General features: G+C 40.4%; 1 protein-coding gene across 2 annotated transcripts in view; it reads right to left on the bottom strand.

The window, feature by feature from the left end:
- RUSC2 (RUN and SH3 domain containing 2) overlaps positions 1–18,202 on the bottom strand; it is a 1,272,067-nt gene that overhangs the window by 676,143 nt on the left and 577,722 nt on the right. Inside the window, exons 5-6 of one of the 2 annotated variants that reach the window (XM_044076729.1) lie at positions 12,169–12,975; positions 1,233–1,427 (exon numbers count right to left, since the gene is read on the bottom strand). In XM_044076729.1, coding sequence (XP_043932664.1) covers positions 1,233–1,427; positions 12,169–12,975 — 1,002 coding nt within the window. The remainder of the gene's footprint in view (positions 1–1,232; positions 1,428–12,168; positions 12,976–18,202) is intronic. The other variant, XM_044076738.1, reaches the window with a different exon arrangement.

Below are 18,202 nucleotides of genomic sequence, written 5' to 3'. Positions count from 1 at the left end.
GGGTATGGGAAAGGTAAGGTAAGGTAACTCAAATTAGAATGCTAGCAGATCAGGCACCCATGACTGCATCTTCAAGAACAGCTTCAGTACATGTTCGGTACCCTCGGGATAGTCGATATATAGACCCTAAATAGACCCCTGTCCTGCTTCTTAGTTCTCATTCTAACAGAGGATAAAACAGGTAAAACGTCTGGCAAAAAAATAAGACAACATCAGGGTCCCAGGAAGACAAAGTCATCAGTGGGCAAGGAAATTCAAAGACTGTCTATAAATTAAAAAAAATACAATCAGTTCTCCCATCTATTACTGCTTACTTCAGTGTTGCTCTGGTTGCAAAGCTGTTCAGAATCACTACTGCTTCTAACAACTCTCACCTGGAAGCTTGTCCTTCATCAGATCATTTATTTTTAAACATGAAACAAAGTAAATACAGCTTGTACTAAAGAACATCCTTCTTTATGTGTTTAGTGCCATAAAACAAAACTGTTCAAATACATAACTATAATTTAACCTAAACTGATTTGTCCTAGACCAACAGAGATTTATACTAAAAATTCTCAATTAAAAAAAGGTACAATGTTTACTCCAACGTAACTAAATAAATGTGTCTTGTACAAAGCAGGGCATATAATTTTTTTTTTTTTTTTTTTTTTTTTTTTTTTTTTTTTTTTAGGAAGCAAAAGTATTTTATAGCTAGTATGCTGAAATAAGGAAACATTTAGTGCAGACTTATAGATAACTAACATGCATTCAGAGACAACAGGCAGAATTTTAAAAGCTGATAGAAACTACAGCCAAACTGTAAGTACTGAAAAGTATGTTATGATCTCAGAGAAATACCACAAAAAGGATGCATGTTTAACATGGTAAATATGCAGAAATGCAGTGCTGTCGGTGTACTTGACACACATTCAGGAGATTAATGATACACATCTGCTCCAGATTATTTTTGCCTGAAGACGTTTGTGTCCCTGAGATTTTCTACTCAGCTATTCAGTAATGCTGAGTTCTATGGTGAAAATTAAGTTTAAAATGAAGCTAAGTAACTTGTCTGAAATACAGTAGTGCAGTGTATTACACTAGGCTTATTACTATTTTGCTGCACCCCTAATACATACACTTAGAAACACTTCACATTTACAATAAGCCTCACAACACAATGCAACAAATCCATGATCTTTATCATCAACATGCTGCACAAGTAGGCATGCAAACTGAAAGAAGATGCACACCATGTAGTTTGGAGTGAAGCTGGCTGACCCCAACAGTGCTTGGAAAATCGAAAATCAAGCTCTTCTTGCTCAGTCGAGCATCTGGATGTTTCCTGTCCAAACTGCCAGCTAATCCAGCAGACATGCGGCCTAGACCAAGTGGGTTTTTTCGTCTGTATTCCCGCCACTTTAGGGCTTGAGGAGAGAGATGGTTGGCTATAGCACATATACATATAACAGTAAAAGAAAGAGAGAGAGAGAGAGAGAGAACAGGAAACAGGATTTATTAGTTAAACAAGTGGCAAAGGTTACAGCTGCAGTATATTAACAAGGCAGTACACAACTAAAAGGATGGTTACTTTGTGAAAAAAAAAAGAAAAGGAAAAAGAAACATATACTGATGCTGCACAGGCCTGACTAGTTTCAGACAAAAAAATAAAATAAGTTTTCAAATCAATGTCTTTGCTTTCACCATTCTACATTTCAAAATGTTTTTGATTGTAAAGCTTCTAAACCATGCCTCACTCTTTTACTAATTCTACAAAATTCAATTGAATCCTTCAAATCTACACCATCAACACAGATGTTCCCAAATAGCAGAATGGATGCCTGCAACTTAAACTATAACTGATGAACTGAAAACTGTTGAGATTTCTAATCTTAAACAACTGCAGCAATATACATCGGTACTTTAGTTTACCAGTATTTGCAGGCTTTCACACATTTGAAAACATTAATTTGTCAGTTTGTACCAGAGATTTGTGGCCTTCCCAGTTTAAGTGAATCTTAAATGAAATGATAGAATGAATCAGATGAAACGTGATCTCCATGTGTTAAATTGGTAATCACAAGTAAAATATATCTCAGTTAAGGCAACTTATCAGAAACAAAACGGCAAGCCACATCACTCAGCCATGCTGATATTTATGTGTGCAGGAATGTCACCTAAGCACAACTAACTGCTACAAAGTCTAGAATGAAGGTAAGTGCAGTGTGTCCAGAACAAAAGTAACTGCAGCATTGCATGCCCCTCTGGATGATACTGCCCAGACTATCAAGCAGCTCTATGAGAACATGGAATCCAGAGATACCATTATGACTGGGCTCACAATGGCTATGATGACATACACTCTCCACTGGCCATGTCTATATAGAGGTTTCCACTGCCATTATCATAATCCTTACTGGCAGCACTGTCCACGGTGAGGGTTGGGCATGCATCTGGAGTGGCTGTGTACAGGGCCACTGAAGGACGCACTTTCTACTCTAGTGTCATGAGGTGTATGATGTCGTATCACTGCTCATCTTGGGCAAAAACACCACTAAAGCTCCAATGGCAGGATACCTTGCCAGCAGACTCCCGGCCAGTTAAGGTCCCACATAAGCACACCTTCCCTGCCATATCTGCGGGCCTTAGTCAAGTCATCTAATGCCAGCAGAATGGAAATGGCAGTCAAAGTCATCTAGTGACACCTAATCTCTGTCAAGGGAGAATGCAAACCATGACTCAGACACCAAAAGACCCTGTTTCCATCTTTTGTGACATGATCTTTCCACCTAGGTTATACTGACTACCATGTGTCATTGTTTCTCTTAGCACCTGTGCACGTAATGATGCATGTGCCCCATTCTGATGAACAATGTGACCTGGCTATGCACTGTCCAGCACAGCCTGTAATTATCATTGCATACATCATGCTTTTTGTGTTGCACTGAATTGCCACTGTACAGAAATTGCTGCTTTGCCTGCACTACCGTATACTCTGTCCTTCTTTACTATCTATGAGGTTATTATCTGTTGCATGTTTCCTCCTGGTGCTAGGACTACTATGTTTGTGGTGTTGCGAGCATGACCATAATGCAACCATACTTTGGTGTTTATTTCCACAGAATAAAAAGGACAGAATAAGCTATAACTATCTTGCAAGCTGTCAAAGGGTGAGTATGGCAGTGCTCCACCTAATCTATCTAATAGGCACAAGAAGTGCCCCTTCCATAGGTCAAACATCCATATGAAGATGTTTTGGGTTTCCACATGTGCTGTGCTGTACTGTAGTTCAGGAACACTCTACAACAATAGAAAAAACATTTGAGGCTCACTAGTCTTACATGTAAAGCCATGGAAAGAATTATCATGGAGATAATCAATAAAGATGTAGTATACCTTCAGACACTGGGCACAGTTTGGTTTTGTCAAGGGCAGATCATGCCTACTCAACCTGGTGGACTTCTTTGAGAACGTCACCAAAGCAATTAAGATGAGAGCAAAATTGTTCACACTGCCTACCTTAACCTGGCCAAGGCATTTGACACAATACCCCACTTGGGCATTGTTGACAAACTCAAGAGGTTAGATACAAACCTGTATATCACACGCTGGATAGCCAATTGGCTCACAGACAGGACCCAGGAAGTTAGAATTAAGGAGTCTACCTCTACAAAGAGGCCAGTCACAACTGGAGTCCCTCAGGGATCAATCTTTGGACCGCTCATTTTTGGCATTTCCTTCTCAAAAGTCAAGGCCAATGTCAGTGGTCTCTGGCTGACTAAATTTATAGAAGATTGCAAATTAGGAGCTGTCATTGAATCTCACATTGACACAAATGTTCTCCAGGAGGGGCTGACAAAGACAAACAACTGGTGTCAGAGCCATGGACTAAAACTAAATGCCAAGAAATGCATAATAGTATCTTTTGGGAAGTCATCCCTCCCTGGTGACTATCACATTGACAACACATCCCTTAGAGTTGACCAAATAGTCAGGGACTTAGGGACAAACATAGATAGTAGCCTAGCTTTTGACCACCATGATTCTACAGAGGTGAGGAAATCATTTTATGTTGCACAAGTTATAAACAAAGGTATGGCATCTAAGTCCAAGGAACTCACTGTTCCACTGTATTTGGCATTCATCAGACCTATCATTGAGTACAATGCCCCTTTGGTATGTACCTAACCAGGCATATCCAACAACTGGAATGTCCACAGAGGTTCCTTAATAAAAGAATACAGGGCATAAGTAAAATGTCCTATGCAGACTGCCTCAAGGCCCTCTCCCTGCATTCTGTCTCCTACAGGCTTTTGAGGGTAGATTTACGCCTGGCATACAGGGCATTGTCAGACCCCACTCTGATGGACCTCCTGCATATACACAAAACAAACAGCACCAGAATTACCCGGTCTAAAGACTTAAACTTTGCCTGTGATATAAATAGGACCTGCTGGAGAGATAGGTATGTATCCCACAGACTATCCTGTCTACGGAACAGGCTCCCCATCCATGTGAAGCAGAGCGTCTCCCTAACCCAATTCAAGTGCAACTTAGACAATTGGATGGGAAACTGGAAATTCATCCCTGGATTGACACCTATGTCTCTAAGAGACACAGGTAACCTGTAAATGGTTCATCTCCCAGGCCTATGCTTACACTTATCAAAGGTATCAGAACTTGTCAGAGATTTGAGATGTATGGCTAGTCTTGCAAAGGCCCTTGTGGTCATTAGCCTAGTAAACACCTATGACCCTATAAAAACACCCATGAACCTATACAGGAACAGGTGTCATTAGCCAGTGCTCGAAAGAGCATTCAGCATCACCTAAAATGCACAACAGACATACGTTTGGTGGGGGCAATGTTAGAATGTCAACTTACCAAAATGTCAAAGTTTATAACATTAAACCCAAACAATCAAAAACAGAGATCATCAAAATAGAAGACACAGGAAGCTCTGAAGAGCCTATCTATTGTTAGGGGAGTGGTTTTCAGCTCTAGTTTGTTGTACTATTGGCCATTTTGGGCTGCTTCTATCCCTTTCAACTTCCTGCTTTAAAACCCGTATTTGCCCAGGATTGCGCTTGTATTTACCTCAGCGGATTCTCTTGGGGCATCCAGCAGAGAATTACAGCAGCAGAAAGGAGAGAGAGAGACTTTAATTGATTCAAAAGATCTCTTTCTGCTTATTTTTACCTGCCGCACCTTATCATGTTTTGTGACTGTGTTAAGTTACTTTACTGCATGTCTGCCAGTTTTTACATTGCACTTTACCAGATTGACTTTTTAAATTGTATTTAACTGTTACAGGCTACACACTCAAGTGCACTAGCCATTTAGAGCCTTATAAGTATAAGTATGTTTAAATCCTGCATTTGCTACCTCCCTACTTCTGAAAAAAAAAAAAAAATATTACTGCAAAATCCTAACTGCCTCCTTGTTTCCCACCTTTCCTTAAACCAGTATAGTCCAGATATCAGATTTGCTGATTTTAGGACTGCGTATTATGTTGTGAGTGGACCAGCCCTTCCAAAGATAGAAGGAAGTCTTGCAGCCTATCAGTGGCAGTGGTAAGCTCTGAACAGCCTATCTATAGATAGGGGAGCGGGTTTCAGCTCTAGTTTGTTGTACTATTGGCTGTTTTGGGCTGCTTCTATCCCTTTCAACTTCCTGCTTTAAAACCCATGTTTGCCTGGGTTGCTTAGCTAGGGTTAAACTATTCCCGGTGCCAGAAAGTCTGCTCTTCAATTTTTCCCTTAGAACTTGCTGTTTTTTTAGTAGTAGCACTAAAATCTGAATTCCTGTGACTAGCACTTGCTCTAGAACTGCTAAAAAGCACTAAAGAAGCCGTAAACTAATACAAGCACTAAAATCCGATCGTAAGCACAAAATAACCTAAAGTTGCAAGTACCTTGCCAAGGTAAGGAAAAGCAGCTCTTGTACTTTACTAAAAAGCACCTAACCAGACATGTCCAAGGGTCAGCTTCCGGTGCTTTCTCCTGTCCACCTGGTGAATCTGATGATACTGGGGTAATGTAGCAATTGCCTCATGTACACAGACAACCCTCTCTTCCTACCACCAAATACTACAACCTGCAAGAGATACAATTACATTGCCAAACTGGAAGTAAAGCTCGCTCCAGCCAAGACTGTGCTAGACAGTCAAAAGGAGAAGGTAAACATCTGCACTACACCTCAGGCAACACATAGCCCTACAAAACCCACACCATCAACACCCATGCATAGTAATATGAAACCCACATATGCAGAGGCCCTTAACATTAACCTACCCAAGCAACGAGGACCTCTGAAGCTGAAACGCAAACAAACACCAATCACAACCAAAATGACACATAGCTCACAACACCAGTGTGTCACCCAAAAACAGCCCCTAAGGCAAGACAACGCATCAAATACTTCAGTGTGCCTGACTGAAGAGTCACCTATGACTAATGTCCCACTTACTAGACTGAACAAGGAGAAAATTACAGTCAGCTGCCTGTCCGGTGCCAGGATCCGCCACCTAACACATGCACTCAAGTCACTTCACACCAAGTACAAATACAACTCTGTCATTGTCCATGTTGGTGTGAATGACCTGAGATGTACCTCCCTGGACTACATAAAAAAAGACATGGAGGAGCTCTCCGATCATGCAGCCCAGGCAGGTATGACCCTAGCCCTGAGTAGCATCCTGCCATCACCATGAATGATACCACAGTACAAGGACAAAATGATTGACTTCAACAATTGGCTAAGCTTCTGGTGTCATTCTAAGGGGATCCAGTATCTGTCTGCCTGGGATGATATGATCGACAGACCACGATGCTATGCAGAGATGGCCAGCACCTGTTGCCCTTTAGATTCCGGATACTGGCTAATGCTCTTGCCACCCCTATAGTGCCTTTTTTAGGCAAGGTTCAAATGACAAATTCACCACTGTAACAGGTACAAGCAAGCAAAATCTAAGAGTAATGCTACTCAGTGCTAGAAGTCTAAACCTCAAAATGCACTCACTCGGGGCACTCCTTAAAATAGAGGACATCGACATATGTGCAGTGACAGAGACCTAATTCAAGGCTCCAGAGAGCACCCCTGCATTACCAGGCTATAATTCATACCACACCTTTCGGCCACCTAACCTGGACTGAAACACTAAAGGTGGAGGCGTGTCCATATTCATTAAGGATATCCACACCTCCAGGCTAGATGCTCAGCATAACGAATCTGAGATTATCCAAGTGCAACTAACTCTGGGCAAGACCGCAATCCAAATTGTAACTTGCTACAGATCCCCCACCATGCCCCAGGATTCCCACTCCTCATTTCTTGATACAATGGAAAATATTAGGGTACAACCCAACACCCTAATAATGGGCAATTTCAACTACCCCACCATTAAATGGGAAAACTACTCATGCACCAACTCTTTTGCTCAATGTTTTCTGGAATTCATAAATTCCAGTGCCTTGGATCAACTTATCCACACCCCCACCAGGGGCAGCAATATCCTAGACCTAATCATTACCAACATGGGCGACCGGTGTTCCACACCAGAGGTCAATTCCTCATTGGTCAGATCCGACCACAAGCTAATCAGCCTAGACATCCACATCCCGCCCCCACCCCCCATTAGGGAAAATACTGTAAACAATGTCTCCAAAGCCAAGTTCACGCTTTTTAGGACATAAGTGGCAAACTTCACAACACCCATGCAGATGGACAATAGAGGTACGACTGCTGAATACTACACAAATGCACTTTATAAGCACTTACACGAGTGCATGGATCGTGCTATCCCTAACAGAACCAAGGTGCTATCCTCCAAAAAAAGGAAGCCAATCTGGTGGTCTCCTGCCATAAACAAACTCTACAACAGAAGAAACTTGCAAAAAAGAGTAAAATCCCATGACTGGAAGAACTCCCTGGTCAGCCTCAGTAAGAAGCTGAGATCTCTCATAAAATCCTCCAAAGCTAATTATGAAAACAAAATTGCCACTGATTCTAAAGATAACCATAAAGCATTCTATAGCTATGTCAAGAATCTCAATGGCAAAACTCAGATCTGCTCTGAGTTACAGCACAATGGCAATAAATATACAGAACCAACTGATATTGCCAACATCCTGGCAGATAGGTTCAGTGCTAACTTTACCCCCCTCACTCCCTAAAGGGCCCATCTCTATACTGGAAGAATGCAAAGTTCCTGTAATCATGGCTGTACAGGTAAAAAACACACTCTCCAAAGCCAAGAACACAGCATCCATGGACCTGACAACATCCCAGGCTGCATTCTACATGAACCACAGAATGAACTGCCACCCCACCTAAGCACCATGTTCAATCATAGCCTCACCTCAGGCTTTGTGCCCACTGAATGGCTCACAGCAACGGTTATCCCATTCCACAAAGGGGGAGCCACCACGGACCCTGGGAACTACTGCCCCATTAGCCTAATGAGCCTGGTCTGCAAGGCTATGGAATGTATCATCATGGAACTTATAAACAAAGACATTAGTACTCTCCAAACTCTGGACCCTACCCAGTTTGGGTTTGTAAAAGGCAGATCACATCTCCTAAACCTGATTGACTTCTTTGAAGCAGTCACCAAAGCCGTAGATGAGAGTAAGGTGGTTCACACAGCCTACCTAGATCTCACCAAGGCTTTTGACACCATCCCCCACTCTGGAATTATAGTTAAACTCACTAAACTAGGTATAATCCATATGTCATAAGATGGGTTGCCAACTGGGTCACTGACAGAACCCACACTGTGAAAGAAGCAGACTTCAAATATGACTTCAGACCAGTGACAAGTGGAGTACCACAGGGTTCAGTCCTGGGTCCTCTCCTGTTTGGTATATACTTTTCTGAAGTACAGGCTAACATAGAAGGTCTTTGGCTAATGAAGTTCGCAGAAGACTGCAAACTAGAAGCCATAACTGAAACTCCTAACGATGTGGACATCCTACAAAAGGGCCTCACTGAGACAGATGCCTGGTGTCAAAGCCATTGCCTCAAGCTCAATGCCAAAAAGTGCATTGTCATCCCCTTTGGTAAAAACCCTGTACCCATGAGCTACCACATAGGTGGTAGTCTACTTAACACTGAAAGTGCGGTAAGAGACCTTGGGACACAGGTGGACAGTAGTCTCTCCTTTGATAATCACATTGTCACAGTAGTCAGGAAATCCTTCTACGTGGCACACCTCATCACAAAAGGTTTCTCATCCAGGAAAAAAGAGGTAATTGTTCCCCTCTACTCGTCACTCATTAGACCCATTATAGAGTACAATGCCCCTTTTGGTATGTACCTCACAAGACATCTACAACAACAGGAAAGGCCGCAGAAATACCTCACAAAGAGGATTATCGGCCTCAAACAGATGCCCTACGCAGACCGTCTCAATAAACTCCAGCTTTACTCCATCGCATATCGCCTACTCAGAGGTGATCTCTGCCTAACATACAAAGCTATGTCAAACCCAGAGCTGTTGGACATGCTCCACTTAAAGAAATCCCAATTCCTCCGCGCTACACGTTCTAGGGACCTAAACCTGGTCACCACAATAAACAGGACATGCTGGAGGAATAGATTCCTGTCACAGAGACTTCCCATACTCTGGAACAAACTTTCTATCTATATCAAACAAAGCTCCTCATTAGCACTCTTCAAGAAAAATCTGGATGATTGGTTTGGAAAAAGGAAATTCACCCCGGGGATCACCTCTGTGGCTCTGCTCGATAGAGGCACAGGAAAATAATTTTCTTGGGTGGAGAAAGCCAAGGTAACTTTTTGGCTAGGCTTGTATAGGCCCTAGGACCGATAGCCTAGTGCCTACCTATGACCCTATGAACTTAGCAATAGAAAAAAACATTTGGGGGGGGTGTAAGACTCCTGCACCTCTCATATACCCCTTGATAATTACATATACAACCTGCAATAGCTCACTACAGCTGAGGATGAGCAAAACCCCAATTCCCGCTGTACTGCAATCTCTCAAAATTACCAGCTTTCAATCTGTGATGTACTTACGTTCCATTTTCAAGGTTTTGTGTTTTTAATTATTTGAATTCAATGTTAGGAATTTCATCATTGTGGTATGTCAGTGTTCTAACATGAACCCATGCTTGGTTAGGGTTACTGCATATGTACACACTTTGTGATACCAAATATACATACATGAAAACAGACTTAGACAAATAAAAGAATTAAGCATGTACACACGCACAGTAGCTACTTTTGGAATATTTCCTGTAATTTTGAGAAAATCCTATCTATGAAACCTAAGGACTGATCATGCAAGAATTTGTGACTTACTATGAAACGAATATGTACTGGTTTTGTTCTTTTCTTTCATATAACCAGTTTCTTCTCTACTACGTTATGATATTAATGTACATTTACCTTCGTTTACAGTATGTCTTTCAATTCACTACAATGAGCTAGAAGTTTGCTTGCTCCTAGTTTATCAGAGGTTTTAGCTGTCTGCATATCTCTACACCTAAACTATTTCACATGATGTACTTCCAAGCTGTAGTGATTCTAATAAATAAGTGTTTTAAAGAATAAGTTAAATTGTATAGAAGTAATTTTGAAATGTCTGTCCATTAGCAATGAAGCAATTCAGTATAGAACCCATTTCATACACTGCATGTGATCAACAGACTACAAAGTTACACAAATATGCAGTACAGCAAAGGTGGGAGATTTGTGCCATTCTCATTCTGGTAAATATCAATTCTTTAATAAATATGCACATTTCTGACATCCTAATACATCAGAATAAACAATTATAGGTGGAGAAGTGATCTGGTTTCTGTGAAGTTTCAGACAGCATGTACTGCAGGTTTGATTTATTTTTAACTAAAATGTTTCAAGCCTGCTACCAATCTATCAAAGACATTAAGTTTATCATTTCTTTTTTGATTTAAATGGCTCCTTCTGCTGTCATAACTGTACTTTACAATTGCTAGAAAGTCTCTGCTTCGTCAACTAGACAGTTGCATTTTAGGGCTTTCTATAGTCTTATTTGTTAGTAGGGTTATTACTAGGTTAGCTGCCCTTGTAGGCCATTTTAAACCTAGCCAATTTCTCTTCAAAGATGAGAATCAAACCCTGTACCTTGCGTCTGTGAAGTAAACACTTCACCACTGCGCCAACCCCCAACTTTATAGAAACTTTTTATTGCCTGCTTGCTGACAGTCTCAGACATCTTCAAGACCCTGTCAAGTATATGCAGATATGAGAACACAAACAAATGAATCAATGTATAATAGTTTTCTGTTGAAATAATAGGCCTTAAAACACTATTAGAGAGTTAAAGCTGTAACTTTGATCCAGACGACATAGGATTGATTACTGCCTTCTGTAATGGGGAGCTGGTGATGCTGGCGTAAACATGACATGAACAGAGAGGTGGTCCATTCCTTCACAATGCTGAATCCTGATGAAAAAAGGGTGTTCAACCCCCCCCCCCACCACCACCATATAGCCTGGGGATGCATACTGCATTCTGCCAAGTTGCAGACATTCGGTAGCCTTCTTTACAAATGTGTGGATGCTTCCAAAAGTGCAAATGTCAACGGGTGAGTTTACTCTATAAAAGGAAAAATCCTTGAAAGGATGCCTGTTTGATATACATGTTGTAATCAGCTCTTGCCCAGCAGGGGAAAAAAAGGCATGATCAGTGCAATGGACTACAAGTTTGGTAAGCACAAGGAAAGCCACTCTAAAAAAGCTGTGCTTAACAGATGGTGCACTCAAACTATTAGTGTTTGTAGTTGAAATGGTGGATAAAAAGAATAATTTCTGCAAAGCAGTTGTAATGTTCATATTTTTAGAATTCTGGTAAAATATTCATCTCTCTGACATCGTAATTAATTTCTGATAAATAAAGACTGATGCTCTTAAGGTTTCGAAATTTACAAATGAGATGCTTAGACTATTACCTATCACTGCTTTTCTCCCCCAAAGTAAATAAAAACATGTGACTAAAAGCATCCAACAAATACATAAACTGTACCATTGAGTTTATGCCTAGGTCTGTTTTATACTCAACATATTCTAAGCTTACCCTAAAAAGTGTCACTTAATGAGAAGCACAACAATGAAGTTAATACAAAAATCAAAAACAATAAAGCACAGCATATACAACATGTAAGAAAACAGAAAAAATATCATTACCATTTAGTGGTTTTGCAGCTGCAGTATTTGCTATTACTTGCTTGACACTTTCTGTACTTTTTTTTCTCTGTGATTCTGTGTGGGTGCTCACTTTATCCACAATCAGGTTCACTGATGCAAGTGGTGGTAATGCACTGTGATGCAGGTAGTGTCCAGTAACCTCACTGTTCTGAATAAATGCTCGTTCTTTGGGTGTCACCGGTTTTGGACTATCCTTCTGTCTATTTTCCACACTTCTTGGCTCTGTCACAGGAGGTGTACCAGACATGGCAGATCCTCTAACTGGGGAAAATCCTACAGGAAGAAGACTTGCTGTTACAGGGCAAGATCTACTTCTGGGAGGAAGACAACCATTAATTCTTTCTGGAGAAAGTATGAATGATGAAGAGTCAGTACTTTGCAGAAAAGGCACACTACTCCTAATAGGAGAATAACTTCCTAGTGGTGATGGTCTGGTGGTACCTGGAGCTGGATTCTTCCTGTAACAGTCATTTATAACGGCAGAATGACTTCCACTCTTCTCAGCTGCTAGCTTTGCAATTGTGCTTTGTGTTTGGTTAGATGAGCAACCAGCTGATGTGATTGACATTGATGACTGGGACTCCGAAGAATTTGTCTGACTTGTGGGTTGACTGCTAGGGACACTGTAACCTTGAGAGCGGCTAGAGCTGTAAGGATTCGGTAAGGGACGGACTTTGGGTAACTGCTTACTAAAGTGGTGCTGTAGAACAAAAGGCTGGATGGGTAAGGTAGTTGGGCGCTGATCTTTGCTGTATCGCACAACTGACTTGTCATCTGCTGTGTCACCTATATAGCAAAATGTAATTTACAAAATGGAGAAAAATTAAAACGTAATTAGTGAATGGAGGTGTGCACATACAAATAAATAAATAAGGCTTTTTATGTTATTGACAAAAAGTCTGCACAAGGACTCATGCATTCTATACTTCCAGTCCAATCTTGTAAATACAATGCAGTTTTACAAAAGTGCCAACAATTCTTTTGTTTACTCAGCATGGGCAGTTTTGAACACCTAACCGAGACAAAGAAGGGTACTTCACTACTTCACAGAACAGAATCACAGGATAGGGCAGGAGCCACCACCTTCAAGGTGAAGGAAGCTTCTTGTTTTGGGAGTTTAACATCAGGAGGGTAGAACTGTGGTGGTAAGGGTTATGTCTGACACCAGTGCTATATGAAGAACAAAGAGTATGAGACCGTCTTACAAAGCCTGGTACTTCACAAAACGATGATACACACCAATGTGCCATCATAAGGAATCACATTTTTTCAATTTAAAAACCAGTATAAAGATACACACACCAACACTCCACAAAGTAAATGTCAAGCTGCTAAATAAAACGAGTAAAGCAACAATAGAAAAGATAGCAGCAGCAACAACCATGCGGTTCTTTCCAAATTAAAACGGCTCAGTACGAATAGAAGGAAACAAAGTAACTCCAAAAGAATCAGGTTTAATTGGTGCACACAGTCGGTAAGCGCTTTCACAATACAGCTTCTTCAGACCATTGAAATGTGCAGTTAATTAGTTAGCCTTTATATACTCTATATCAATTAATTCTGACATCATAATTGCAATTTAAATAAGCCAATCTAATAATTACCACAGAGAAATTTCTTTATACATACTACAACAATGAATAATACTTTCACAAAAACATAATAAAAACAGTTGTGTGAACATAAAAATACCATATAAAACTGAACATTTACTGCTGTAGATGAATGCTGTCATAAACAAAAAAAAAAACAATGGCATCTATCTACTGTTTTAAAATGAGTCCATTTGGCAACTGCCATGCTTACAGCTTACCAAAACAGTGGTTTGCATACACATGATAAATAAGCTTATTATTGCCTATTTATCATGTGTATGCAAACCACTGTTTTGGTAAGTTTTTATATTTTTATGCTCACACAACTGTTTTTATTATGTTTTTGTGAAAGTATTATTCATTGTTGTAGTATGTATAAGGAAATTTCTCTGTGGTAATTATTAGATTGGCTTCTTTAAATTGCAATTATGATGTCAGAATTAATTGATATAGAGTATATAAAGGCTAACTAATTAACTGCATATTTCAATGGTCTGAAGAAGCTGTATTGTGAAGGCGCTTACCGACTGTGTGCACCAATTAAACCTGATTCTTTTGGAGTTACTTTGTTTTGTTCTATTCGTACTGAGCCGTTTTAATTTGGAAAGAACCGCATGGTTGTTGCTGCTGCTATCTTTTCTATTGTTACATTTTTTTTAATTATTTGTTTAGTCATTTTGATTTTGCTTAGCAGGAAGGTCCAGCTGGGTAGCAGGTGTGCCTCTTTTCAGTTGAGGCCCATGGAGAAAAACTCCAACACAAACACAGTAAGAATACAAAACAGTTATAGAATATGAAAAGGTACAAGTGAAAATTACACAACTCAAGCAAATTTTGAATTTTGCTTTGTAATGTCTATACAGAGTAAATAATAAAAAATCTATTTTCAACATTATCTGCTGAGAGATATAATGTCTGCGGTGGTGGTGCTGCAGTAGTGTTGTCGCCTCACAGTAAGACGCTGTCCGGTTCAACTCTCAGTTAGAGCGTCTTCTGCGTGGAGACATGCGTGAATGGGCGTACCTTCGTTGAATGTTGTGTGTCAGGGCTGGCAACTTGGTACGTAAAAATCAACTGCCAATCATTAGCGGACCAGAGTTCCGCTGTGGCGACCCCTAACTGGGAAAAGCCGAAAGTCACAACAACAACAATCTGTTGAGAGACATAAGCAAGCAGGAATCTGAAAATTAGCCATGACTGTAGACAATGATAAGCAAAAGAACTGAAGATAGGTATGGCTGGGGATATCATTAAGAATAATCTGCCCTGCAATAGGAGTTATGCCTGAACAACTGTGGTCATTAACGCTTTGGCCTCACTGAAAGACAGGGATCAATTTATAAAGATGCAAACTTGTACTGGTGTGATTTTCTGCATCTGTTTCAAATGGGAAAAAGGATCACAACTGTTTAGGAGTTTTACTAACAGCCACTTAAATTAACTAAATTTTGATACATGGTGAAGTATTCAAGAAATCGTGGTCTCTTCTTCTAAACATCAAGGTGGTTAGTGAAGAAAGATGCTACAGTTAAAGCAAGCACAATGAAAGACAGCAGCTTCATGTAAAAAAAAAAAAAAAACATGCACATAAGTACAGCACAAATGCGTGGGCCATTGTGTAAAAAAGGAAAGAAAAGCAGGGCTACCAATGTTCAGTTTGAGGAAAATGTTGTCTGCCTGAACTGTTGCACGGAAGAAAGAGCAATACAGTACAGTTGTGTATGTAAACTTACCATAACAGTAAATATTCAAATGATCACTGCTGTAGTAGCCTTAGCTATATGGGTTACTTTCAACTAAGAATATAACAGCCGGTCAGCTTCCAAAACTTCAGGAAACCTTTCAAGCATCCAAACCATTAATCAGTTTGAGCTGAGTTAACTAAAAAGACAAAGAAAGAGGGAGGCTAAAGCCCTAACAGGGATAATGCTAGGAAAATAAAAATAAAGGTCCTCGCCTGGGTAAAAAAAAAAACATAAAAAATAAGGGGGATGAAGGTAGGTAGCGTCTACTGCAGCAGTGATCATTCAAACATATGCTGTTGTGGTACGTTTACTTACACAGCTGTAGTATGCTCATCATTTGTTCACAGCTGCAGTATTCTTATGGGTAGAATACCACAGCTTATAAGGTTTAGGGGGAAGAATGAAGATCCAAGAGCCCATGGAAAATGCTCCTAGCAAAGTCTGCACTAGAGATGGAAAAAGTCCAGTTTGCAGTTCTTTGAAAGTATGAACTGAGGACCAAGTTGCTGCCTCTAAAATACTTCTATAGTCCACCCTTTTCCAAAAAAATGCACTTATAATGAAATCAAGCAGGATGTGCTTTGCCCCTGCCTGAAACTGACTTGAGATGGGGGGAATAACAAACGAAGATAACATGGGACAACCATTTTCATACAGTCTGCTTTGACACAGGCTGTCCTCTTCTTAACTTGGACAGCTCGACTTAAAGTAAACTCAGATACCACTTCAGGCATAAATGATTAGCTGTCAAAGAAACCCTATCTTTGTGAAAAATGAGAAAAGGTTGACTCGCCATGAGAGCTTGCAACTCAGACCCACTCCTTACAGAAGTCAGAGCAATCAGCAAAATTGATTAACATGTTAAGAACCTGAATCAGTCTGAGTTGGTTCAAATGGAGGAAGACAATTTTTCCAAAGCAAAATTAAGATCTCAATAAGGTCTAGGAGGATTAGTATGAAAAACCCCTTTCAAAAGCATTTTTGACATAGGAATGCATGGAAAGAGGTGGTTCCATGGGCAGACACATTGAAAATGATGATAAATTAACTTCTGAAAGAAGAGTAACAAATGTTGTTGAACCAGAGAATTATTTGCCTTACAGTGATCCTGCTTCTTATTTTGGCACCAACTAGAAGATATTTTCCATTTACTAATATATAACTTCCTAGTAGCAGGTTTCTTTGTCTCTTTTAGTAGCTGCAGCACATCATCATAAAACAGGTGCCTAAAAGATATTAAAAGTTCATCATCTAGGCAGTTAGTTAAAGTTGTTTTAAGTTGAGGTGTATCAAACCAGATCTTGTGTGAGAAGGTTCAGCTTGTGAGGAAGCTTGCAGTAATTGCCCTTCACTATTTCCAAAAGATGCTAAAACCATTGATCTCTGTGCCAGAAGAGGGTCACCACAGAGTCCTTCTGAATCTTCAGAATTACTCTGCATATCAGTGGAAAGGTATACAGGAACATTTTTGTACAAGTGAGAATGCCTCTGCTTTCCAGTCCAGCTTGCAAGAAGTCCAGGAACAGAATTTTGCCAGTTGTTTGTTGTGAATGAGGACATAATGATCTATCTGAGGTACTTCAAATCTTGGAAAGCCTCCTGATTTGATTTCCATTTCTGAGGGTGTTGTCCTAGTCCTGCTCAGCTTGTCCTGCCACAATGTCTTTTCTGACTGAATGTAAGACTCCTGTAGAGTGAGACTGTGCTGAATTGCTACATTCCACACTACCACTGCTAATCTGCAAAGAAGGTAAGACCTGGAAACCCCCCCCCACTCATGTGTGTATGTTCTACACTGCTGTGACACTGTAAGATCTGGAACCCCCTACTTGTGTTTGTATGTACTGCACTGCTGTGACATTGTCTACAATCACTTGAAAAAGGCCCTGGGGACCACAAATGATTGAAAAAGGAGTGCATCTGACTGACAAAATCTCCTTTATATGTTTGTGTTTTGCTTGTCGTTTTTGTTCTAAAGACCCTGCATTTTTATCCCTACAGACACAGCTTCCCAGGCAAAGAATGAGGCATTTGTTGCTACCTAGACTTGGATTTTGATAAAATTGGTCTAGACACCAAAGCAGTTCCCTTTTGAGAAATCCAAAAACTGCAACCCAAAATGCGAGGGGGTACTGATATTGGGGCCATACAGATTTTAGGTACCACTGGATCCTTCTCATGTGGAGTCTGGCTAAAGAAATCATGGGAATCATAGATGCCATGAATAATAGCATCCTCAGAAATCCCCTTGCTGAAGTTCTGAACTGAGTGTAGAAACTCTTGTAGAAGAAAACCTCTTTGAACCGAACTATCAAGGAGACTTCTCAGGAATACCATCCTACGGGAAGGAGTCAAACACAACTTTTGAACGTTCTCCTGGAAACCCAGTCTGCAAAGGAGATTTCTTACCAAAGTGAAAGAGTCATGACACTTTGAAAAGACTCTGAAATGGTAAGCAAACTGTCTAAATAAGGAACAATGTGACTACCTTGCACTCTGCAACAGGCTGTCACTGGAGCTAGACACTTGGTGAACATTTACCACAAGGGTAGGCACTCCTGGGGTTCTTGTTTGTTTCATCATATAAAAGTTGTAGTCTAACCAAATGGCTCAGTACAAGCAACTACTCTAGGTTCTTGCCGCTGTTTTATGAAATTAAAAGAGCCTCCTGTA

This window comes from Protopterus annectens, chromosome 1.part1, assembly GCF_019279795.1.
Source record: "Protopterus annectens isolate FY-2018-M chromosome 1.part1, PAN1.0, whole genome shotgun sequence".
NCBI classification, from domain to species: domain Eukaryota; kingdom Metazoa; phylum Chordata; order Ceratodontiformes; family Protopteridae; genus Protopterus; species Protopterus annectens.
Note: the sequence above shows the minus strand (reverse complement) of the source record. Positions and strands in the feature narration are given on the sequence as shown.